Source organism: Gavia stellata, chromosome 11, assembly GCF_030936135.1.
Source record: "Gavia stellata isolate bGavSte3 chromosome 11, bGavSte3.hap2, whole genome shotgun sequence".
Classification (NCBI taxonomy): Eukaryota; Metazoa; Chordata; class Aves; order Gaviiformes; family Gaviidae; genus Gavia; species Gavia stellata.
The window spans coordinates 25,609,726-25,634,306 of record NC_082604.1 but is presented as its reverse complement, the minus strand read 5'-3'; the positions used below and the strand labels follow the sequence as shown (position 1 = coordinate 25,634,306).

General features: G+C 38.9%; 1 protein-coding gene across 1 annotated transcript in view; it reads left to right on the top strand.

Moving 5' to 3' along the window:
• The window catches only part of LOC104256045 (multiple epidermal growth factor-like domains protein 6), a 205,701-nt gene that overhangs the window by 10,582 nt on the left and 170,538 nt on the right, over nucleotides 1–24,581 (top strand). Inside the window, exons 2-4 of the mRNA XM_059822605.1 lie at nucleotides 3,557–3,691; nucleotides 4,345–4,454; nucleotides 5,902–6,006. Coding sequence (XP_059678588.1) covers nucleotides 3,557–3,691; nucleotides 4,345–4,454; nucleotides 5,902–6,006 — 350 coding nt within the window. The remainder of the gene's footprint in view (nucleotides 1–3,556; nucleotides 3,692–4,344; nucleotides 4,455–5,901; nucleotides 6,007–24,581) is intronic.

Below are 24,581 nucleotides of genomic sequence, written 5' to 3'. Positions count from 1 at the left end.
TGTTTTGCTTGTTTTAACACTTAAATTCCCATTAAGAAATATTTTTTGAATGCAAAGGGCATGGGAATAAAAAGGGAGCTCTCTTCCTCTAAATATACCATTACATCCACTTGAGGTTTCAGGTTAGTCTTAGATGCCTCTAATTAATCGAATGCCATAATACAAAATTGTATTTTCGGTAGTTGTAGTCTTGTTCAAGAAACTGTTCTTAAGTTTATGGGTAACGTATCAAAAAGCGATGAGTCAGATGGCTTAAAAACTGGTGTGTTGACTATGTGTGGGGGGAGTTGTGAAGATGGCTAATCGTTAGAGAGGGCATGTTTTATTTCCCAGCTTTGCCAGCAGAAGATTACATGTTATGCAATTGCTGCAATTTAATTATAGTGTAGCAGAGGTTTTTGATATCTGCCTTTAAATTATCCCAAGGGCATCCAGGAGGAATGGCTTACTTTGAATAAATCTTAATAAACATATGACTTTATGCTGCTGGCTTGTTTTGTTCTGTGAGTGCCATTTGTTCCTATTAACTCTATCATAGAAGTCAATACAGCTATTCCTGGAAACATGGCAATATCACATGAGTAAGAATTTATAGGATGGGCTCAGTATGTCATTACAACAATTGTCAGCTTCTCTCTTTTATTTATGGAAGAACGATGCATATGAATGTACCTTTATCTGGAAAGTTTTAGGCAATTCTAATAAAAGGAGATATGCATGAATTATCAGTACATGATGTTCTATTCGCAAGAGGGAGAGTCATTTAAAAAGCCTGTTAAGTGAGGCATGGTTGCTAAGTAAGGCGAGGATTTTATTAGACCAACTGACGTAATGGAAAAAAAGCAGGCAAATCTTGGGCATACAAAGACCTCCTTTTTGGATGGGAAACAAACAGCAGACTTTGCGCTAAGAATGGCTTGGGAACAATTGCTCTGAACTTAAGCTACATATGTTAAATGGTGAGGTAATTTGAGAGGAAGGGGTAGCTGGGACATGTGGGAAGGATTGCTAAGTAATGGAGATGACATGGAAATGTGGAGGAAGGGTGGTTTCTGGAGGAATTTAAGGCAATCTGAAACTACGCTGCTACTGTCTTCTGTCTTGCTTCATGGTGGTGGCAGCTGCAGCTCAGGCAAACTCAAGCGATGGGAAGTAAGGAGCAATGTAGAAAATGGCCTCTGCAGTTGAGGAGGAACATGTAGCAGTGTGGGAGGGATGTCTACTGAGAGTGTGGTTTAGGACGATGGAGATGAGCAGTTCCTCCAAAGCTGGGAGAAATGGGGATTCTAGTTCAGGAAACTAATTTCTGTCAAGATAAGTTTTTCTAGTAGAAATGTACTCTTTTTGCTCTTTCACGGTGAGATAAGACAACCAAAGCATGCAGTTGTGGACTCTTTTCATAACTTCCTTTACATAGGCTACCTGGAATTCCTGAGGGGGTGGTTGGTTTGTTTTTAACTCTGATCTGTTACTCTACTGGAATGTCCTTGTTGGGCGAAGGTTCTCTTTACCCTGAGGTGGATCCCCAGTGTTCCCCTCCGCTGGGGAGCTGCAGTACCTCTGGGAGACCTGGCTGGATTTCCCTTTCTGGGTGTGCTTTGCATGACCGCTGGCATCTCCGCAGTACTCTGCAGAGTACTGAGAGCCTTCCGCACAGTACTGGGAATATTGCAGACTGCATTTGATCTAGGCAGGCAGGGTTTCTTCCAAGTATTTAGCTCAGCACTAAAAGTGATAGTATTTTCCTGCTCTGCACAGGCTTAATTTAATGATATTTGTAAACTACCTGAAGACCTGCAGATGAAAGATACACTTTTTTATTAAAAGGCTACCTTGTGTGGTGTTCAGACATAATAGGGAGCTGTAAAGTACTTTGGGCGTAAATCTTGAATGAGATATTAACAATATCCAGTGTAACTAATGATAACTTTAACTGCCAGGCAGCTGTTGGGCTAGAAGTTACCTATCCTATTAATGCAAACTCCACCCCGTTTTCTAGCACAGACTCACATTCATACCTCTGTCGATTGACGGAGAAAATGAGTGTGCGAGTATGTCTTCCTCTTCGTTACTCTCCAGCCTGAAGAGAGGTCTCAAACTGAAATTTGGGTAAGGGCTTGTCTGCTAGCCAGTCTGACACAACTGCTGACTGTTGTTTACCATCTACCAGAGTGGGTATACAAGGTCCATGTTTCCCCTCCATGTTTTAGTCATTGAGGCTTAAATTTGAAAAGCCTCACCAGCGAGAGCAGGCTGTCTTGGAGAACTGGCTATTTAATTATTATGTAAATAATCTGTAAACTGCTCAAAAAATCATTGCCTGAATTTCATTTTTGTTACAGTAGGCTCCTGCCTTAAAAGACAACAAACCCCTCCATGTTCTGTGGCTTTAGTTAGACCTTGCATGTTTTATGCAGCTATTTTCCAGCATGCAGCATTTCCTAATTTACACCAGGGCAAAGAAATCGGAATAAGGCTGGCAGAATCTCTGCAAAACCATCAACATGTAACCTTTCTTTTGACCCTCCATACCTCCTCAAATCCTGCTATTTTTGTAACTAGGGCTAGGTAGCAGGATGAAGATTACATATCATCCTACAAAGCAACGCTTTTATTTCGGTCTTATTTTAGGAATAATCAGCTGAGAACAATGATACTTCCTCTTACCAATTTCATGTGCTTCCCTGAGGGGACTGATAGCAAAGGGGGGCTCTTACACAATATGCATTTCCCACAGCAGTAGTTTAGATAAAGCTTGTCTGCCCTTGAATCCATGGTAAATCTTTCATTGACTTGTGTGGAGCCTAAATTTCATTGTATGTTTACGTACTGTTTTCTAAGGCAGGCACTGTGTTATCATTGCATATATAGAGAGGCTGGCAATTCAGTAGCTTTGAGCTATAGTTGTCAAGTCTTTGATTCCCACCCTGGCACACCAGCTGAAACAGGGGCTGTTGCATGTACAAGACCTAGCGGGGGGGCATCCAGCCGTCTCGGTGTAGGAAGAGCCTCTCGGGCTCCCTCACCTCAGTCATCTGCTCCTCAGCTTGTGAGGAGCCATCCTTTGTCAGGCAGTGCCTCATCTGAAAGGGTTACCGTAGGCTGGTGTTATCGAGAAACAGCAAAAAGCGTCTGCTGAGTCATCAGTCAAATCCTGCTCCGACACTTCAGCTCTCATTTTCTGGGAACAATATACAATTGTGTTTTGCTAGCCGGGCCATTCGTGTAAAAATTGCCATCAGGAATGTGTTTGTGACTTGTGGAACCAATACATTAATGAAATCTTGGCTCCATTAGTGTCTGCGGACCATTTGCCATTCTGAAATCATTGGATCATGATTTGTCAGGTGTTTATGGATACTGCATTTTTGCAAGAGAGCTGTTTGAACTGATCAAAGTGAAAAAAGTCATAAAACTATGGTATTTTTAAATAGTAATATAAAATCTCTTTCAAACTGTTATTAACTGTTATACATAGCATAATTTTATGTATATTTCTCTATAGTTATGAATTTTGTGCTAGAAATAATAAAGTATATCTTTTCTTTCCCTCAAGGCCAAATGTCTGCCCAGTGTTTGAGTTGGCACTGATAGGACATCAACAGCCATGTGTTCAAGCCTTTAGTCGTATGGTCAAGATGTGGAAACAAGGTTGCACAGGGAGGAGGTGGTGTATGGGCTATGAGAGAAGGTAATATATTATCTATCATTATAAATGAATTCTGTTACTGAACTTAGTGCAAAATCTTTATAACTTTTTTTTGAAAGAGAGAAGTTGTAAACTATTTAATCTGAAATATGTGTGACTTGGTTATGGATATATCGTGTCCTGCTGAGACTTGACTTTAAGTCTGTTATTACTGAGTGGAAAATGCTGCTTTTTCTGTGTTTTGTGTGTGTCATGAACTTCTTGGCTTGCTTTAGATCACAATTTTACATTATCAGAAAATTGTCCTGTCTCATCATGTTTCAGGTGAAGTCCAGCTGTTAAGTCATCTACTTTCGAAAATTGAACTTCTTTCTGTTTCTGTCATATGCTTAGAACTGATGGGAGATCTGACTCCCCCAACAGCTAAAACCAAAATTGATTGCAAAACAAAATTACTCACCTTTGACTAGCCTGAATACAAATTCATCAGAAAATGCGTGGACATAGTATATTAGAGTTATGGGATGTCATCAGGATGCATTTTGCTATATTTGCTTCATTTTTAACAAGGACTACTGATAGGGGCTGAAAAAATGTATAGTAAATATGACGTATGAGTACAGTTTGCTACTGATGAGATCTGAATAAGTGGAATAGAGGTTGTGATTGTTCTCTTAAACTTACTCTCTTCAAAGGTCTGGGTACTACACGGTTTACAAGCAGGTGTACAGAATGGAGCGTCAGACTGTCTATAAGTGCTGCCCTGGATGGGTCCAACATGACAATGAACCTGGCTGTTTACACTGTAAGTTGATCACAAAACTGTGACAAACCGAGACATGATATCCTTAGGCCTTAGTTTTGTACTGATGCTTACTTCTAGAAAGATGGATTTTGTTTCTTGCTACTTATAACTGGGGTTTCCAGTTATAAAGAGGTAATCTATTGATGAGGAAGGAAACGTCTCTTAAAAATACAAAAGCTGTCATACGTGAAAGTACCAAGTATCTCTAATTTTAATCTAAACAGTGGAAACTGAATTTCTGATTATAGTTGCAGCATTTTTGTGCCAGCCTGGCTCTGACAGGCCAACCAAATTTTTTGCTGTTACAGCAGATTTCTTTGCATAATTTGAGTAAAGCATTTGTTACTTGGATGTAGCACTCATTGCAGAGTCTGACTGGTTCTGGCTTTTTCACTGCTGCTGTTGCCATTGAAGCAATTGTGTTTCTACCCTATGGTTCTCCACCAGATGAGAATCTGTTCATATCAGTAATTTCTAGTCATGATTGGGTGTTTTCCTAAAAGGTGGAATTTAATTTAAACAATAAGGAAGCACTTTAGCCACTGTTAACAAGACATGAGTAGAAGATAAAAATTTACTGACTGTTTAGTTTTGTTACTGTTTTGTCAGTAATTGTATTTTCTGTATGAAAGTTAGCATCTGTTCCTATGCATTTTTTAATCTTCATACCAACTTGAGGGCTGCATTCAGAGAGCTTGCCTTTATGATTGTCTCTTTGTATTTAAAAAACAAAAACAAGCCTGAGAGAGATTCCTGTTAGTTTCAGCTTGAATCTACATATTTAGTGTGCACCTGTTTTGTTGTAAAAAGTCAAAGATACGTTTACAATCTGTATTTTAATCTCTGGTGTAAAGGAATTTAACATATTTGAGCACCAGTGGCAATATAAAATTATTTTCTTCCTGAAAGAGCAGTGCAGACTTGCTTTGAATTCTTTAAGGCACGAAAGTGGTTGAATTCTTTTATATTTGATACTCTGCAAGTTTGGCTCAAGTATGTGGAATTTAACTTATCGTAAATAAATAATGTTCTGCATTGGAGGAAGGGAAGTGTTGTAATTCCTTTGGACATATATAACAACTTTTAGTACACCAGTGTTTTTTAACCATTGCTGAATTACTCTCTAGCAGTTCATCTCTTCTTCCATTCTGGATTCAGGCAGTGCTTTGAGTCCTAAGAAACTGTCTTCTGCCCCTGAAGCATCTTCAGGTTAAACTGCATTATCTTAGTCTTATTTTTATTAAAGTTAAATTTCTTCGTATCAACATGGTAGTTATACCCATGATAACAAGTTCCATTGCAGTCTAACCTTTTCACTTAAATAAAAAGCTGGATTTCTTCTTATTAGGAAGTTCCTGTTACAGCAGGACTGTGACAGAAAGAGGCAATTCTGAAGTATCCTTGGCACAAACCCAACAATCCCCCCGTTTCACTCTGTTTGCACTAGTGCTGTGTACTGTTGGTACTTGCTTCAATGGAGGGAAATGTTCTGAAGCAGGATCCCAGATGTGCCAGTGTCCCGCAGGATTTCAGGGTCCTCGCTGCCAGTATGGTGAGTCAAACATAAAGTGTCTCAAATGCATCTGGTGTTTGGGTAAAATGCATGTTTCACAACCTTTGTTAAAACATGAATATTATTAATGTTGACTTTAATTTTAAATTGCCTTTGCTGTACTCTAACTGGTTATCTGGTCATTCCCATACTTTCCAGAATTTGCCTTTTTTTGGTATTGAATTTTAACAAAGCAAGATGAAAATTTAATTTGGTTGATATCAGATGAGTCTCTGTAATGGATAATACCATTGCATATCGGCAGTGGTGTCCAGTGGCATATCTTTCTATTGCTTCTGAACTTGCACATTCTTGTGGCACTCTTGATAAATTTCTCAGCATTGCTTTTACCCTTGTGAGAGTACATTCTGAATCAAAACAGGTTGGGCAGTAGGTAAAGAATGTAGCAAATGAACCAAATGTATTTATTCATGAGATTTCTTTTGATGCATCTGAAAGTAGGAAGGCTGGTTTTACAGATCACTGCCAAATATTTCTTAGTATTCTTGAAATAATTTATGCTCTGATCTTTCATTTCAGTAACTGTGTTCTAGCATATTATAGACTAAATTCTATGCGACTTAGACTATCACGTACTCTCAATGGGAATCTTTTTCTCTCATAAGCTGGTTCACAATCTGATAAACCCACAATGGGTTGCTTTGTAATTTATGTGAAATAAGACCATCATGTACTGTGTAAAGCTCTCAAAAAATTAAGAACTGCATCCATTTGGCTTCTTACTGGTGGGGGGGGGAGGGGGTGTGGAAGTCATTCCTGCACAGCAGGCTGTGATTGGGACAAAAGATTTCTTTTGTATTAGGCAAATGATAATTTCCTTTTCAACTGAAGCACATTATGTTTGTTCAAAGAAAGGCAGATTTTTGCATATTTAGGTTTTTCACTTTTAAATTCTAATATGTTCACATCCTCACCTGGCTTGTCTGTCACGAAGTGTAAGTGAGAAGGAACATAACTGTTTACAACAATCCATTTAAGAGCTGAAAAAGCTAAGCTCTGTACCCAATACATGGCTTGTATCATGCTTGCTTCATAACCTCTGTCATATTCTGATCTCTGGGCTCCACCAAGGATTACATGATAGACTGGGTCTTATGGGCGTTCACTGCACCAAAACAACTGTGTCTGTGTGGGAAGCAGCTGGAGTTGCAGTAGGCATGGTAAGTGGGAAATGCAAAAAGTCAGCAAACATTGCAACAGGGTTGTTCTCATTGAAGCCTGGTCGTAGATAACATTTTTCACTTATAAGCAAGCATTTAAATAAAATGCAGAGCTCTTTACAATGAAACTTCTGCTGACATCAGACTGCAATGTGCCAACATCTGCGTTCAGACAGTATTAGTTCAGTTAAGCAGACTTCAAGGGAGATGCTGTAAATATCTATTTCTTTACTGCCCATAGAAACAACAAGTTTATCTATAACTTGGTATGAACCAGAGTGACACCAATGCAGGTTGCTTTGTTACTGACTTACAGTAGAGTGGCTGCTTCAAGGTAAGCAGGATCATGATCTCTAAGGAGCCCTTATAATAAGCTTTTACCAAATGCAATATAAGTCTCGGCAAATTCTGAACTGTCTTTGCTAGTCTTTTGAGTCTCCTTCTGTTGCCTGGAAAGACCTATAGCACCAAGACATTTCCGACAGGCAGATTATGTGGGGTGGGTGCAGCATGTGGATAGTGCAGGTCAGATCTTCTTCAAACTGAAATGAGATTGTGCAGTCTCTATTCACAGGTTGGTGACTGCAGACACTGTAAAAACAATGTGACGTATCTTGCAGTTCTTGCTCTTTGCAGTTGGGTGGAACTTTATCTTGGTGGTTTGTCGGCTTTCTATTGATTCCTAAGGTTTCAATGGAATTTCAGTAGTCATCACTTTCAGGTTCATACAGCAGCTGCTATCGCAGCCTGGCAGGAGTGAGTTTATAAATTAAATTCTGAAGGGAAAAACCTCCTTTCAGAAAGAATATTATGGACAATTCACCTGCCTAACAAAAGCAAGGTAATTTAGAGTGTAATGCCTCTTAACCATTGCAGGTGTCTCCAGTTAGATGCTTGCAAGTTTTGTATCATATTTGTTGCAAGCAAAACTAAAGAAAATGTGCGGTGGAACTAGCAGCTGTAGCCTCTGTTTTTCTGGCTGATGTTGGAATATTACTCTTTTAAAGTAGCTTGAATGTGATGTGACTGCATTACTTAATGGTAATATATTGTGGCTTTAAATGATCATTAAGTCTAGTCTGTCCCCTCCTCCTGACTTGCCTGTGTAACCTTACTGTAAAATAAACTTCCTTCCAACACTTAACCCAAAGGAAAAGGAATCTCTCCTACCAGCATCTTTGGCTTTGAGGATTTGGTGGAACAGGTGAATGCCAGGGAAACGATGGTTTTATGTTTTTTTGGAACATACGTTATAAAATGTTAGTGGAAAAGATCATACTGTGATGTGTAAATCTGTCAAAGGGGACTGTCTTTGGTAGAGTGTCACAGTTCCTCATACCTCTAGACTGAATCCCTCCCGTGTCTCTTTGGCAGGAGTGTTCAGGTAGCCCTCTTGAGCTTTACAGGGGAAGGGGGCCTCTAACTGGATATGAGACCACAAACTACTGGCAGAAGGCTGCCCGTTGGGCATCTTTAATTGTAATCTTGGTTTCTGTTCACTTTTAGTGCTGTGGCCTCCTCTCAGTCTCCAAACAGAGCAGGAACCATGGGCATTTCATAACTGTACTTGCACTCATTTGAGCAAAATTGCTGCATATATCCCATTTTATATCTTCCCCTCTCTGACTTCTTTGCTTATCTTTCTGTTTCTGTCATTCAGTGTTGGGAGCTAATTCTAAAGTTTCACTTGTGCAGTGGCTCTCAGGATCTCCCTGCTGGGCACTACAATTCACAGACAATAGACAAGAAATTATATAAAAATATTATTAAAATCAGTTACTCTAAAACATAAATGGGAACATATATTTCGAGAATCTTCCAATCTGGCTTTTCCTGTTTGTTGCGTTTATATTTGTCATTAAGTCAGTAAGTAGGTCAGCCTCCTGGAAATCAAGTTGCTACATGCTTTGCACTGGTCTGTCGTGCAGAAAGTTTGTGACAGATCGTCGAGAATGACTTATGGCAGCCCAGTGCATCATAGCAATCTGTAGCAGAGATGAATATTCACAATTGGCATGATCGCATCTAATGACCTTTTAAAGATATCATGTGGTGTTTTAGCAGCCTGTAACACGACATTATTTCTGATTAGATGCTGAAAGGGTTATGATTCCTGTAACAAATTTCATGTAATTGTGCCTAGAAATGCATTACTGCATCTCTTGTATACTTCACTCCATATTTTTATTATTTTACCCACACAAGCAGCAATGCAAACTTAGAAGAAAGATTTATGACTGAAATGGTCGAGCTCTTCATATAGCCATTACAAGGATTCAGTAACAGATTGAGCTGTCTCTTTCATTGTCTGCTGCAATTTGTCTCGTAATAACAGACTTATATCAATTACAATGTAAACTTGCAAGCTGTATTTCTTTCTATTTTTTAACTTGTTTGGAAGTTGAGATTCCCATTTCTCTTGAGACCAGTGAAAGGGAGGGAAGACTTCTAACAAAGAAGAGAAACGGCAAAACCCAGCACCAAGAATAAAATCTGCTGCAGTGCTGGTTTCATTGTTATTCACTAGTTGTCCTGGTAATCTTGTTCAAGGCCTGCTAGCCACCTGAGCTGGACATGGAAGTAAATTAATTTCATTTAGCTTGTTTAATTCAGCCCTGGGACTTGTACTTGGACATGCAGCTAGTGAAAGTGTTCCAAATTCTACAAACAAGGCTAACTTTATTTACTTCTTGTGTACATAAAATTGTTCAATGCAAAATAAGGGGTTAGTTTTGACTCTTAAACGTTTTGTCATCAAACATCAAGTTATTGCTGGTTTTACCAAGTGCCTCCTGCTGTTTTTAATACTTAAAGTAAAAGCAAGAGTTAGAACTGAGCAGGCCTTATAATTTCATGACTGAAACAAAATTTCAGCATTGCAAAGGTCTCGCAAGCGGCTACCATAATTAGGAAAGAGTAACTACAATCGAGCATCTCTGAGAAGATGGGTATTCTCGGAAGATGTTTAAAAGTAGGCGAGGAATGTCTAGGGCAGACTTGTCAGGAAAGTCATCTTATGATGACATGATGTTTGTTGTCTTAGTGTCATCAATCATCTGAAGAAAGCTGAACACAATATTCCCGTGTTTAACAGATTAAGTGTCAATATATTTAAATTTTACGCTGTAATGCAGGTAGAATTTTAAATTCTTTTACATGGGTTGATGTAGATTACGAAAGATTGCATGCTTGGGAAGCATTTACCACATCTTGAGAGGCAGTGTGGTCTGCTGAATACAGTACTCGCCTGATACTTAAGATAAGAGCTTTGTTTTTCACCTGCCACTGACCTTGGATACGAGTTCAATAACTTTTAGCAAATTATATCACTATGCCTCAATTTCTTTGTATATGAAATGTTGATAATGATAGCTCATTCCTTGGTAAAGTGCTTTGAGACCTAAGTAATTAAGTGTAAGATAATAGCATTGGAATGTGTGTATATAAAGGCAAAACGCACGCTACGTGGGTAGCTAAAATGAAATGCTTATGAGATAGATATTCATCAGTTCATTGACTAGCTGTCAGTCTCTTCCTTAACTCTGGTCACACACTATTAAAATATTGAACTATATAAAGATTCTAGTAAACAAAAATGTCATACCTCCTAGTCCAGGTAGATCAGAGTTTACGCTACAGAACTACTTAAAACAAAGGTGGCTTTTTTTAAACCGTTGATTAAAATGGCATGAAGTCTGATGGACGTTCTTGCAACCAAAAATACTCTCTCATTCACTGTGAAAAAGAATTTTCTTCCATTTTCCTCAAGGAAATATTTCTTCCTGCAAAGAGTTATTTGATAAAACTTCTGATTAACGTCCTGTCTGCCATTCTGGTCTCCTGGAGAGATGTGTATTTTCTTCTTTGAGGCTGAAGACCTGGACAAGCCTTACAGGGCAGTATATAACTATGAAATGGTGCTACAAATTTTCATTCTTTGTAGGTCCCTTAAAATAGCAAATAGCAAGCTTAAAACTCCGTGGATCTGTTACCCATAAAGATGTCTTTAGCTTTCAGGGATCTTTATTTTCTAGTGGAACTAGATAATGTTTAAGTATTTGTGAGGGTAGATTAACTCTTAATGTGCTTATGTAGTGCTGCTGAGAGCAAGGCCCTCCCTGTTGTCAGGGGTTCTGGTATTTTGTTTTCACATTTTCACTATGAGTCCATCCCATGCAGTTTTACCAAAGGCAAAATTTTTAACATGAAAATATGTAAACTAGAAGAAAATACATGATAATTCTCCACTAGCCCATAGGGAGAGTGAAGAGGATGGCACAAAGCTAATTTATGTTCAGATTGCTCTAGTTTAGTGCACATAATCTCTTTAAGATTATCAGTTTTTTTCTGTCCTAGCACAGTCACTCTCCTGCTCCAAATGACACTCTCACTAGTAAAGTGCTAGTGAGCCAGTCATGGCAAGGGAAGCAGAAATGACTGATTAGTCCGCTCAGGATAGAATGGTACCTGTCCTCCGGCAGAAGGAAATCTTGTGATCATCCTCTACTCCTAGTGGGACCTGGTCTCCTATTCTTCCTCTGTTCCTTTTCACTCCCAGGAAGAATGATCCATCAGTCCTGTACCTTTTTCTTTGGCTACCATACTCTTCTGTTCTTGTGATTAAGAAGTGCTGGCTGACAGCAAATATGAAGGTGTAGATGCTTTTGGTCCTTTATATGGCAGTAAAGGAGCACCAGTGTCGTGTGAGCTCTTGACAGCTTGAGAGCATCCTGTTGGCTTGGTATGTGCTGAAGTACTTCAAAGTTATGCAACTGCTTGTGCCTGCATTAGGGGCTGTGGTAATGAGCGTCTTTTTTAGCACTTGTCAAAGTAATAACAGTGCTGTTGTACTAGAATATCCAAAACTCTTCCAAGGAGTGAAATTTGAAAATGCGAGTGTTTTTTAAACAACAAACACAGCTAACAAGGTGCGTTGACATGCTGCTTCTCATCAGAAGTTAAGAGTAGACTGTGGCACTTCCTTTCTGTTTGTTATGTGTGAACCACACAGGAGAGATGAGCAGCATGAGGTAGTTTATTAGGATGGTGTTTTACTGTCTTTACTTATGTGGCAGGTTGGTTGAGGCCAGCAACTAATGCTTGATGTTGTGTTAAGGAAGTAGTCACTGCTGACATCTCAGCCAGTTCTAAAGCAAATTGTTCTAATTCAATGAAATAGCAGGCAGTCTAGGTTTTAAACAACCTTAATATAAATTGATCATATTACAAATGCAGAAGCCCTTGATTTAGATGAAGTGATCTGAGAATCCAGCAAGTATTTATTTCTTTGGTGTAATTCTTTCCAGCATTGAAGACTTCACAGTTCATTTAAAACTGTTTCGAAGGCTGTTTCAGGTGATTTTTATTCAGTGTTAAGAGTGTTCTACTGTCCAACATGCATTTGAAAAATCCCCTTTATTTAACTTATTTTAGATGTTTTTGGATTTAAAGTCCTACTTCAGTTGGCTGCACAACTCTGCCCTTGCTAAAACTGCTAGCTGCATCTTTGTAGGGCATAGCAAATTGCACGCTTAACTCAAGTAGAGTGGTCTTGTAGGCAAGACAGCCACCCCAAAAGGAGATCTAGAAATCTGCTCAGTCTAAAATAAGGATGACCTTTTCAAATTTCCCCTCTCATTAACTAAAAACCAGTATCTTATTTCATATGAAGATACTGCTGTTATTAATGTGTTAGTGCTCTTCACCTTCCTTGATATATTGTCTGTAGCACACTGGCATCAGGTGAGTTTGTACCAAATGCAGCCTGTGTTATTTCTCAGTGTAATCCTCAGTGTATGATCAGCCTCTGCCAGCTTGGAGTTGTCAGAGCTAAATTGGTGTCACTGCTGCATTCATTTTGATGCTTCTTGGTGACCTTGGAAGCTGCTGTTGTGGCACTGCCTGTTTCTGCCTCGGGTGGGGGCTGTGAAGCCTCACAAGATCTACAAATCCAGTTTTGGCCCTTCCAGAAGCAATATACAAGCTTGACAATACTTTGTTTCCTTGATGGCATGGAAGTCCAGAGATTCTATAAGCACAGAGGCAACTAAGATAATGCTGTTCAGGTCAAAAAGTAGAGAGGAAGGTATGAATGATGAAACTATGTCATCCTTGCACTTCAAAAAAAGTTTCAGATATCAAATCCATTCAGAAACATGGCTTGTGTAATTCTTCAAAAGACCGACAATACTTGCATGGTTTGGAAGAATATTATGGCAGGAATCAACTGAAATAGCGGGATGGGGGTATTCAACTCTGTCAAAGTAGCTTCAGAGATCACAGGAACAATAGAGAAGTATAGGCACAAAGCCAGCTCTTCCCTTCGACTGTCATAAGAGCTTGACACTTAATTTTTTTTAGTAACCAGGAAGTAGCACTAGAGATGTACGATTTATTTAAGTACTTTAGTATGCTTTCCTGTGTCTTGTGCTTGGAAATAGTGGATGATTTTTGTTTGGCTTTTTTTACTGCACGATTCTAATTCATGCTTTGTCAGGAGCAAATTTGGATAAAAATTGAATTTATAAAGGATTTTATATAAATGAAATACTTTAGGCAATTTTATGTGGTTAATCAAAAGTATTTGCAAGAGAAAATATGCCAACAGACCTTTGGTGTTTAAAATTAGTATATTAATCAGAGCAGTTATTTATAGTTAGTGAACTGAATTGGTTGAGGTTTTTTTCTGTGATGTCCTACACTACTTAGAACCAGTCAATCTCATCCTGTCTTACTTGTAGGAAAAAGGGGAAAACACCGGTGTCTTGCTCTTCCAGTCCATAATTAGTTTATCAACTTTAATGAAATTTTAGCCATGGTAAAGTCTTCTGATGTAACCTTTTAAAAGATCCTGGTCTCTCTGGATAGTTGGAGACCTTCAGCACTTCAGTGATCTAATTGCCTTGAAAATCTGAGAAATAAAGATGTGCTGGTTGATTCTTTTTGTTTTTTTTTTCTTTTTTCTCCTAAGTCTTAATTGTAGCATATAAATTTCACATTAGATTCTTAAACGTTTCAAAAGGGAAAAAATACTATTTTAAGTATTTTAAAAAAATCTGTTTCTAATGTACAATGTCAACCCCTACATGTAGGTCTATCAAAACAGTCATCTGCTGTCATTGAATACTGCCTTCTCGGTTTGGTCTCATGGTAATATACCTTTCTCTAATCTGTCTCCTGTATTCTGCACTTTGATGGCAACTGATAGGTATCCTGACACTTAAAACAGATTGTGGTTTGAATAATAAATTATAGATGTATATAGTCACAAATTAATACAGATGTAATGTTGGACCTAAATACAAAGTGTCACAGAGCTGGAGCTGATTAGAAACCCGGGAGAAAGATGAGTTGAATGTGCTTCTGTGCAGAGACTTGCAAAAGACAAATGCACTGCACAAAACATGGCAGAAGGTCCAAACTATATAATCTCTCAAGGAAAAAAGTTATGGTTAAGATAAAATGATGTTATCTGTTCTAATGATGGGTAACAGTTGATTCGGAGATTAATTCCAGTTGCAAGTGAGATCCTACGAAGGAGTCAAAAAGCCCAAAAGCGTGGCTTCCTCCAACCTTTTCATTGTCTCTTCTTTGCCCTTCCCCCTGCATTTGTTTCTCTCTTCACACACACCTAGTCTTTGCCAGTGTTGTCTGTAGGAACACCTTTCAACATCGGTAAGATATGAACCTTTACAGATAAAAAGGCCTTTTAAATAGCCACTAAAAAGCTAGGAGGAATAAAAGCTTCGTCATTTTAAAATGGGAATGGTAAAACACTGATTGAAAAATCATGACTGGCTCTCACCTAGATATGACAGGATATAATAATCAGTCCATCTTGCTGAAATGCTCTTGAGTGCCTGGGCTTCACAGCCATTAGTGCAAAGTGACAGGTAGTAGTGAAACGGCAAACAAATGTCAACAGTAAATGAACCTAAGAATAACCACGTGAGACCAAATTCACTCTTATTGTCTTTGGTACAAAAGGCTGTTTACTTTGTACTTGCTGCAAAAAGTAAAAAATAATGGAAGAAAACTTGTTTTCTAGCTGCTAGCATTTATTTGATGTTGGTTCAGGAACTATGGTAGCAAACTATAGCAAAGATGAATGTTGTGATGTTGTGCGGAGATGCTTGCAGGTACGTTCCGTTTTCCCCCCATCAAAAGGTGAGTGAGCAGACATCGAGTCTCTAGAAACGTCTGGATTCTATTTCATGACTCCTGTTGGTCTCTCTGTGACTGTGGGCAAATTTATTTGGGTATCCAGCCTGCCTGCTTCAGTGCAGTGCTAATCACAATCAATTAGGTCAGATAATGCAGGTGAGTTTAAATAGTCCATGGTACTATGGCTAGGCTTTTGCCAACACCCAGTTTGTGCTGCTTTTATGTAGCCCTGTGTGCAATCCCTATATTAAAAAAGCATCTAGATAACCTAGGGTTTTAACCGTGATTTGGCAGAATATCTAGCAGATTTTTTTTTAATTTTTATTGTTGAATTTTGGGAGGTTTGCAGAGTGAATTTTGAGATGGTTGCTATGCATCTTATTCTTCTCTCAACAGATAGCTCTCCCCTTTCTTTAACCTTCTGGTGCTTGGAGTCAGAGGTCAGACACTTCTGTTTTCTGTTGTGCTTTCTCGCCCATCCTCAGAAGTGATTGGACTGTCGCGTGTTTCCAAAGAGGTACAAATAATGCGAGAACTCTTCACAAACAAAGCTCAGTTGACTGTTGCTTTCTACTTCAGAGGCATTAGTCTAGCATGTTGTTGCTGATTGCTTTTTCTCCCATGAAATGTTTTTGAGGCATTGTCGTTGCTATGTTTCTTATAAAAGTGAGGAAATGAAGCCTTCTTGAGCAGCACTTCAAGAATTGACTGAGAAGGTCAAATTTAGGTAGCTGATTATTATTGCTGACCTAAACACTTTGTTGACACACAGATATGAACAGTTTTGGACTGTAAAAGAAAAAAGTATACCTCTAGAAGTGTGCATATGCAGCTATTCAGTCAGGACTGTATCTCTAAGTTTAACTCAAGACGTGGACAATGGCCTTTAAGAAATAATCTTAGCATCAAAGGAAGGCCTGTGGTTCCTTCCCTGGTTCCTTTTCAGCCCGTGCCTGCAATTCTCTCAAGCTGGATCTTGATATTTGCTTTATTCTGGAGGCTGTGTCTTAAGGCTTAAGAGTAGATCTGTTAATGTGTATCCTGTCATACCTCCTTTCTACAGGAAATTCCTTCCATCCTGTGCCTTGTGCCTCCTTGGGTGTCCTCTCAGTGCTTTTAAGGAAACAGCTATTTGTTGTTAGCCATCATCCACCTAGAAATTTGTTTTCTTGGGTGTAATGACTGCAACAGAATTCTTCTATATAAATACTATTTTACAGTCATTTAACAGCATTCTTTAGTGCTGATGTTTATTTCATCTAAAAGGGGCAAAAGAGTTAATTACATTGTCTAGAAATGGAGACAGAATCTTGCCAGCAACCATGAGGCATTATTGCTCACTTCGATATAACTGAACTCACAGTAGCGGCAGCTGGATTTAATTATAAGTTTGCAACCCTGTGGTTTCAGCAGCAGCTGCTGAAGAGTGGATAATGCAAGTAGCCTTCGAAGCCATTCACATTAGAGATAAAACCTTGTCATTCACGGAGACAGCTGACTGAACAAGTATTAAAATGAACAAAGATTTCCCCAGGGAGGTTGCAGTATGAGGTTTGGTTTTTGTCTATCTGGCTCTTGCTCAGATATGTCAGACATGCAGTATTTTATTCTGTTTCCACCCAGAAACATGAGACTATTCACAAATAAATATCCTAGAGTATCCAGTTGCCAAACACATTGAACAGCAATGTGTGTGCATGTGTATTTTGTATTATGAGTGAGTTCTGTAATGCTGAGCAGGCTAGCTAAGTATCATTTGTGTGATTAACATGGGCTAAACAAGTTACAAAGGAGATAATACTTAGTGGATTTTGTTGTATTTCAGTAGCAGTCTTACGAAGCAAGCACTATCCCTGCCTGAAATATGAGGAGGGAGAGGGATGGGAGAAGGCTAAACATTTGCTAAAGGCACCTTAAAGTTTCACTTTATTACTGACATATCATTGAATAGAATAACAAATAGACTACCATGGCTGACATGCTATGGAATAATATAAGTGGCTACTGAAATTATATTTTCATTTTCTTGGTTGATAGTTTTCAGTTTGTATAGAATGGAAACTTAAAATTTCAAAGTGAATTTGAGTCTTGAAAAACTAAAACTAGAAGCTACAACCTCTACAGGCAATTTCAAATATTTTCCAAGTCAGATTGGAACAAGAGCTAGGTCTAAATGATGTGGAAATTCCAAGTTTGATATAGATCATATGCCTAGTTGCAAATTTGGCTGTATTGGTGCCATTCAGTATGATGTGCCTTCTACACCTGAAAAACTGTTTGCAGCTGTGATTTCTTTCTCCAGGAAGGCAAATCTGCCTCTTCTGTGTCATTAGATTACTTGCATGCCAGTGTATCTTCAGGAGAAGACATTATAAAGCAAATCTGCACTATTTTGTGTGTGTATACAGACCCTGTGGTGTCATCTGTAACACAAGGATTTGCCCTAGCAGCTGTTTGAAAGATTTCCTTTCTAATGCTGTTGTATTACTAGGAAGTTGTTCTCTTACTCCCAGCCGTAGTATTTCAATGGTAATGTGGGCATGTCACCTATAACATTCTTTATCAATCTCTGAAAGTTGTGGTATAAGCTTAAGGCTAGTATTACTTGTGGTTAATTATCAGTCTACATGTCAGGACTTTATTTTATACAAATGTCAATACATTAATTGGGCAAAGCAAGTTCAACTATTGCTTACATTTCTCCTGCTCAGAAAGGCTTTCTAGCATCTCTAAAATGTTTGTAACTGTACACTACAAACCCCATCGATTACAGTCTTGAACTGTGGAGCAGGTTTTCAACTCTACTCAGTTCAGACATTCCCTGCTGTCATTTTCCAGCATCATTGGTCACAGTTGCTTCCTAAAATGACTTCCCATCCCATGCTCTCTTAAATTTTGAGGTGAGTAATGCTTTGGAATACTGGAAATCTTTTCTGTTTTCTCTACCATGAGACTTGCTGTTCTCTGAAAATAGGCCCTGTTGAAGGTATGTTTTGTTGGACGCATAAAAAAGCTGTGAAAGTCAGTCAAATTCCAGACTTGAGTGTTGCAAAGCTGACCCTTGCATGGCATTTCTTAGGCCTGTTCTTAGGTGCCTCCCTTTTTTCCCCCCAGTAATAATGCAGCACTGAATTACACTGCTTAAAGTACAGCTTTCATTTGGCTAGGCAGATATCTGTTGCTTCTGCTTTGTCACCTCCTCCTGTGGAGAAGGAGGGAGCTACAGAGGAGAAGGTCTCTGGAGGTGCTAGCTCTGTGGTTCTTTGAAATTCTTTCATTTCTGTTGTGTCTTGATCATTCTTCCTTCTTCTCCTTGCTCATTTTTTCTCCTATCCTCACTACTTTCCAAGCCTGAAGTTGTGATTTAAACTTTAGATCCAGTTACTTCAAAATTGTTTTCTGCTTCTTCAGGTACTTTCTAATAACATCTTGTAAGTACAACCAAAGTTGAAAAGGCCAAATTTGTTTCATGGCCACCTGAAATAAAAGTGGCTACTCTTGTTTTTAAGATGTTTGAGAGATTCTGATCGTGTGCATCACTTGTAAGGTACTGAAGTGAGGGAAATGGTGTCTGTGCTATCCTTTTAAAGAAAACTTATTTCTAACCGTTTCCTTTTTGTAAAATCTAATTGCTTTTGGTTCACCAAGAATTCATGGGCAATTGCTTTTCTCACTGTTGCCCATGCTGCAAGTACAGCTTTTGTGTTCAGGGTTGCTGACCTGAATCTGTTTTCTCTCACTGTAATATCATACTGTTTTGGAGCTCAGAAAAGCTGACAAGAATTAGGAGAGGCAATACTGATCTGTTAGATGGTAGATGTGTCTTACATCGTTTACTTCACATGTGAATACTAGAAAGCCTGTAAGTATATAACATAAAGTCTAACTGGGGAGGGAGGGAATAGCCCATTCCAGTGGAGATTTTTTGGGCTGGTCGTTCACTTGCCCATCCATCTCTTCTTCCTACACACCTGCCCCAACCTGAAATGTACCTGCAGGTAAAAGTGTGACTTCTTCTCTTTTTTTTCTTCTTCTCCTCTTTTTTCTTCTCCCTTCTCTGCCATCCCCCTCGGTCCCCCTTATCTTCCCCCCCACCCTGCCCCCTCAATTCTTACTGTGGTCTCTAGATCCCAGTGTTGCATTTATGCTGTAACTAACGTAGAAACTGCAAATGTAACTTATTCAGGGTGGGGGGAAATAAAAAAGTCAAAATCAATATGGTGTTAAGTCTCCCGAACATTTTTCTCATTTTGGATCTTTGTACCCTATGGAGCATAGTCTTGAAAGTGTGCGTACTGCTTGTTTAACTGAATAGCCTTGTCTGCACATTGTGGTACTGGTATAAATAAGGACTGTTTATGTAAATGGTGTTTTCCAAGCTGGGGTCTGCAGTGTATCACTTCTAGATCTTTGTGCTGTCAAAGAAGTTGAGAGTTCAGTTAAATCCTCTCTTGCCTGATTTCTCTACTTTGTGGTTAAAATCTGCTTTCATCAGCTTGAAGGTGGTACTATATGAATGTATTTGGGAACTGAATTTGGAATTATTTTTGACCTTAGCATAGTAAAGCAACGATCTCGACTTGTAATAATCTTCCTTTAGTTTTAGATGGTGTGTGAAGCAACAGGAAGGAGAATGTGCCAACAGAGTAGATAACAGATAGATGTTCATCGGAGGGCAAATTTAATAACTGTGAAATAAGTGTATATATTAACAAGGCTTGCTAAATTTTTGCATGGAGGGCAAATTCATCTGTGGCATGACTGTACAATTATACACTGATTGCAGCAGAGTTGTACTTCACATCTCTAGAGAATTTAGCAACAATTTGTTTCATGTTCCACCTCTGTTCCAGCCAAGTAAATTTGAGACAGAAGAAAATTGCACAACACATGGGGAAAAATGGAAAAAGAGAAACTGTAGGTGTAGTTCTAAGTGTTGCTCTCGTCATCATCTTTGTATTTCAGCTAGCTTTGTGTGACGATCCATTTATCATGGCAGTTGTTCATTATCCTGCCAGACACTTGGCATTATCATTTATTCTGACAAGCGCATAATAAAGCTGAGAGTTTTAGAGCTGATTAACTACTGTATATGTGAATAAATACTTTAGGATTTTGGGGTTGTGCAATTAATTCAGTTTCACTGAAAACATTTTCTTTTGGTTTCATCTAATTCTGTAAGAAAATTGGATGGCAAATAAAACAATTCACCAACAACCAAAATGCCATCAATCCTATCATGGAATACGGACAGCTTTTCGGATGTGAAGGATAAAGCTAACCAGCAACTTAGAAAAGTGTATGAAGGGTGACATAATTCACTAAAATTTCAGAGAAAACTTTAGTTATCCATCCAGAACAGTTCAAACTGAGGTTTGGTCAGTACCTGACCTTCTCTCATTTTCTCAAAATTCCTGTGTATTCTTAAGTAAGCTTTTGTAATGTAAGCATGCTGTCTTTATTAAAAAAAAGTTATGTCTGAGTTATGGTATGCTACATGCATGCTTTTGTTGTAAAAGCCTAGCTGGGCAGTTAGTGAACTCCAGCATTTCGCAGAGTTCAGTTACTGCATCCCCGGAATGATTCTTTCCGCATGCTTTAGTCTTCACATAAATAAGGAAGACTGTCTAAAGAAAAAAAGCTTGAAATACCCCAAAATACCCAGTCTGCCATATTTGTGAAGTTTCAAATGTACTTAAACATTTAAAAAAGCGAGATGCACAGGTTTGTAGTGGGGGAGAACTCATGGGAGAGGAACTGTGTGAGGCTGAATGTGCTCAGACATGGCCTCAGTTAACCAGAAGTTCTTGAAACAGGGCTACTCTGTCAGTGCAAGTTTTCCTTATTAATTGATGTATCGCTCTCATGCCCTCTTCATGAGTGTTCATTTACGTAAGCTTTCAAAAATGCAAATTCAATGCCAGTATCTTTTTCTTTTAATAGACATATCAAAGTATCAAGTGGAATGTGTGTATAGGAACAGCACATTGAAATTTATAACTGGGTGAAAATACAGTATCAGGGTGGCATTGTGCTCTGGGATTCAAAGTTGAATATGCTTGAACTATGGTTCATCATAGTGCAGGTTATAGTCCAGTTACCTTGCACAAATGTTTCTGGCTGACCTGCAATGCAGTTCATTCTGTCTGTATAGTTCATTGGATATAATGCCTTGAGTTGCATTTACCCTTTAGCCTGACGTAGGTACTTAGTGACTATCACCTGATTTACTTTATTGGACTTGTTTCCTTCCAATATCAAATTTCTTGACTTAGTAGTTTTAAACAGGTCATATTTTTTTTTCTCTGTTGGGAAGCCCGTATTTCTGTCACCATTTCAAACCTGTTAGATTTTTTAACTAGTAATGGTGAAGAACATAGCATACTATCTTGACAAATGTGCCAGTCTCCTCCTAATGACAGTTTAATGTGTATAGGCTAAATTAGTTGATGACTTACACAGCTTTGATGCACTGAGGCATGAGGGCAAAGGATGGGTTATTACGCTTGTCTAGAAACCACATCAATGTGGCTCATGTGTCTTACATTGTACACCTTCCTAGGGAAAAGAAAATAAGTATAGCCTCACCGTATGAGAGCAGAGTGACAGGAGGTTGCTCCAGTGCTGTTGTGTTGGCATCCCAGTTGACGGACAGAGTGGCCCTCCCTTCTCCAGCACTGTCCAGAAAGAATCCAGCACCTTTCTGAAGTCCTGCTGCTGCCAATGCAATTCAGGATTGTCTTTCATTCACTGCAATGTCTTTCCTTGCTTTCCTTCTGTGTTTATGCTAATGTTTTGCAAGATTAAGCTATGAGGCTCAGTGGTAGATGGCTTTATTTGATAGTCCCTAGGACATGGGCCAGAGCGTGTTGCAATCTCCTGTGGAACATATGTCTTCTGCATTGCATTTTATTGCACTGGAGTATGATTAAAGTCAGTACTGAAATTCTGGAGAGCATGTGTGAAGCACCTAGTCCCCTTGCCAAGCAGGGAAGGACTTGTTGCTGCACCAGCAACTCAAATCTGTAAAGGTAAATGCTAAATGTCATAGTGTCCTCTGGCCTGTTCCTCCTTGAGTCTTTCTTTCCACTACAAAAGATTGTCCTGTTCTTGTATTTCTGTCACTCAGCTCTTTGGGATTAATACATAAGTGCTTCCTCAGAGTTGCTGAGAACTATATAGGCCGCCTTTAAGGCCTGGAGACATACAGTAATCAACAGCCCTTGTTAAGGAAGCAATGGCTTTTGCCATTTTGCCACTGATAGAACCACAGAAGCATTTTTTTCTTTATGAGCACTTGCCCCATCTCTGCTTTTGCACAGCCTAGCAGAAGCTATTTGCATTGCATTCAGCCTCTCATACCCTCTGTTTGAAGCTTTTGTGTGGCAGGTATTTAGCCCCGTTTAAACTCTACATCGGGTTTATTTTATTTTTCTAGAGAAAATGAACACTTAACCTTTCAACAAATTATATGTAAGAAAATTAGATCAAAACCAGTATGTTTTTCTGATTGTTGCAATCTGCAGCCAGCTTTTAGATTGCAAAAATAGGTCTCAGTGATCAAAAGTACCATATGCACATACTGACATGAAGGGAAGTCTGACTCAGTTGCACATCAGGCCTATGTCAAATGGAGGCAGTGAAGGCGCAGTCCAAATGCAGTGTGGGAAGGATAAGCTGACAGCACTTTTTTCTGCAATAGAACACACTTTATGCTGAGAATCCCCAGCTAAAGGGTGAGGAGGATCACTATGATGGTGGTGCATTTTTGGTTTAGCTCCTGTGTTTTCCACAGGATGATGGTGGATCATCTTAATAGTATCGTGATTCATTCTTCTAGCTCCTCTGAAAATTAGATATTTAAGTGTAGAGTGAGTGCTTTGGTATTCATCTAGAGACCCCACAATCAATTTATGGGAAGTCTACATCTGTGGAAAAAAAGCATCTTCCTGTGTCTGAAGAGATGCAGAGCCAGTAGTGCCTAATAGGACAAAGATTTTCTAAAAAAGCTACTTCCTCCCTTTTCTCCTACCTCTGCGTGTAAGTAATTGAACCGGTAACAGTCTCTCTTGGATTAGTTACTAGGGGTGAGTCTGAGGCACTTCTGCAAGTTTAAGGGCTTTTTACTGTTTTTTCCTGGCTCAGTTTCTTTCTGATTTAAAGTTTTTAATGGCTGGGACTAGTGTGTGCTATTTGCATTCCTTCATTAGGAGGAATCTATTGCAATGTTGTTTTTAAAATAAAAAGCAAATTTGAAACCCATGATTAAAATCAAAATCCCCACAATGAACCCAGTGATGAACATCAACTAAAAATATTCTGAACCATAAATGTGGAGAAGGTAGACTAGTATTTCTTCCTTTTCCTGTCTTATTACTTGTGCTAGATGAGCACAATAAACCATTTTGTTAGTTCTAGTCATGCATGTCTTTCTCCCTCTTCCTTCAGTATCCTGAATCAGACTAATCCTTTTCACTTTTTATAATATTGCTTTTAAAAGTCAAAATATAAACTGGTCTTCCTCAAAGTTTCTTTTGACTTTTTCTGCTGAAGAGTCTATTCTTGTTTTGGATAAATATGAAGGTTTTGACATGCAAATCAAGCCATATTTTTCAGATTACTTTCTTTTCTCAAGTGGCATAGTTGCACTTCTGGGTATAACAGCAATGCTCAGACCAGCAGATACTCCAGCGTGGCTCAGACACCTGTCCTATCTCTTACCACTGCTAGAAATTAGTAAAATTTATATTCCTCTTACAAGTATGCAGTAACAGGGTTTTTCTCAGAGGTTGAAAAGAAACAGAGTGAGCAATTGCATAGTGTTTCAAGAGCTCAGCTGGAGCTCTGTTTGAGGATTCTGGCTGTTCTAGCCAGAGAGTCCCAGCTGTCCTATCTGTGTATCGGGGCACCCTTTCCACATCCTACTTAGCCTAGTTGTCCTCCTTGGCTCTCTGAAGGTGGTGTTAGCTCTTCTGTAGAGCTCTTGCAGCATATCATGAGGTAGCATAAGGGTCCCTGCATCTGGGCTTACAGGCAGGAACAAATATTACTGAAAAAACAGATGATTGATCCTACAAATGGTACTTGTGAGCACAGAGGGGCTGAAACGATTCCCTAGAACATCCAAGTTTTTTCACAGGTCTGTTTTTGGCTTGTTTTATGTCTGGGGGCAAGCAGCCCCCAGGTTTTTCCTCATCTTACCCATCTATGAACTTATAATAAATGTTTATT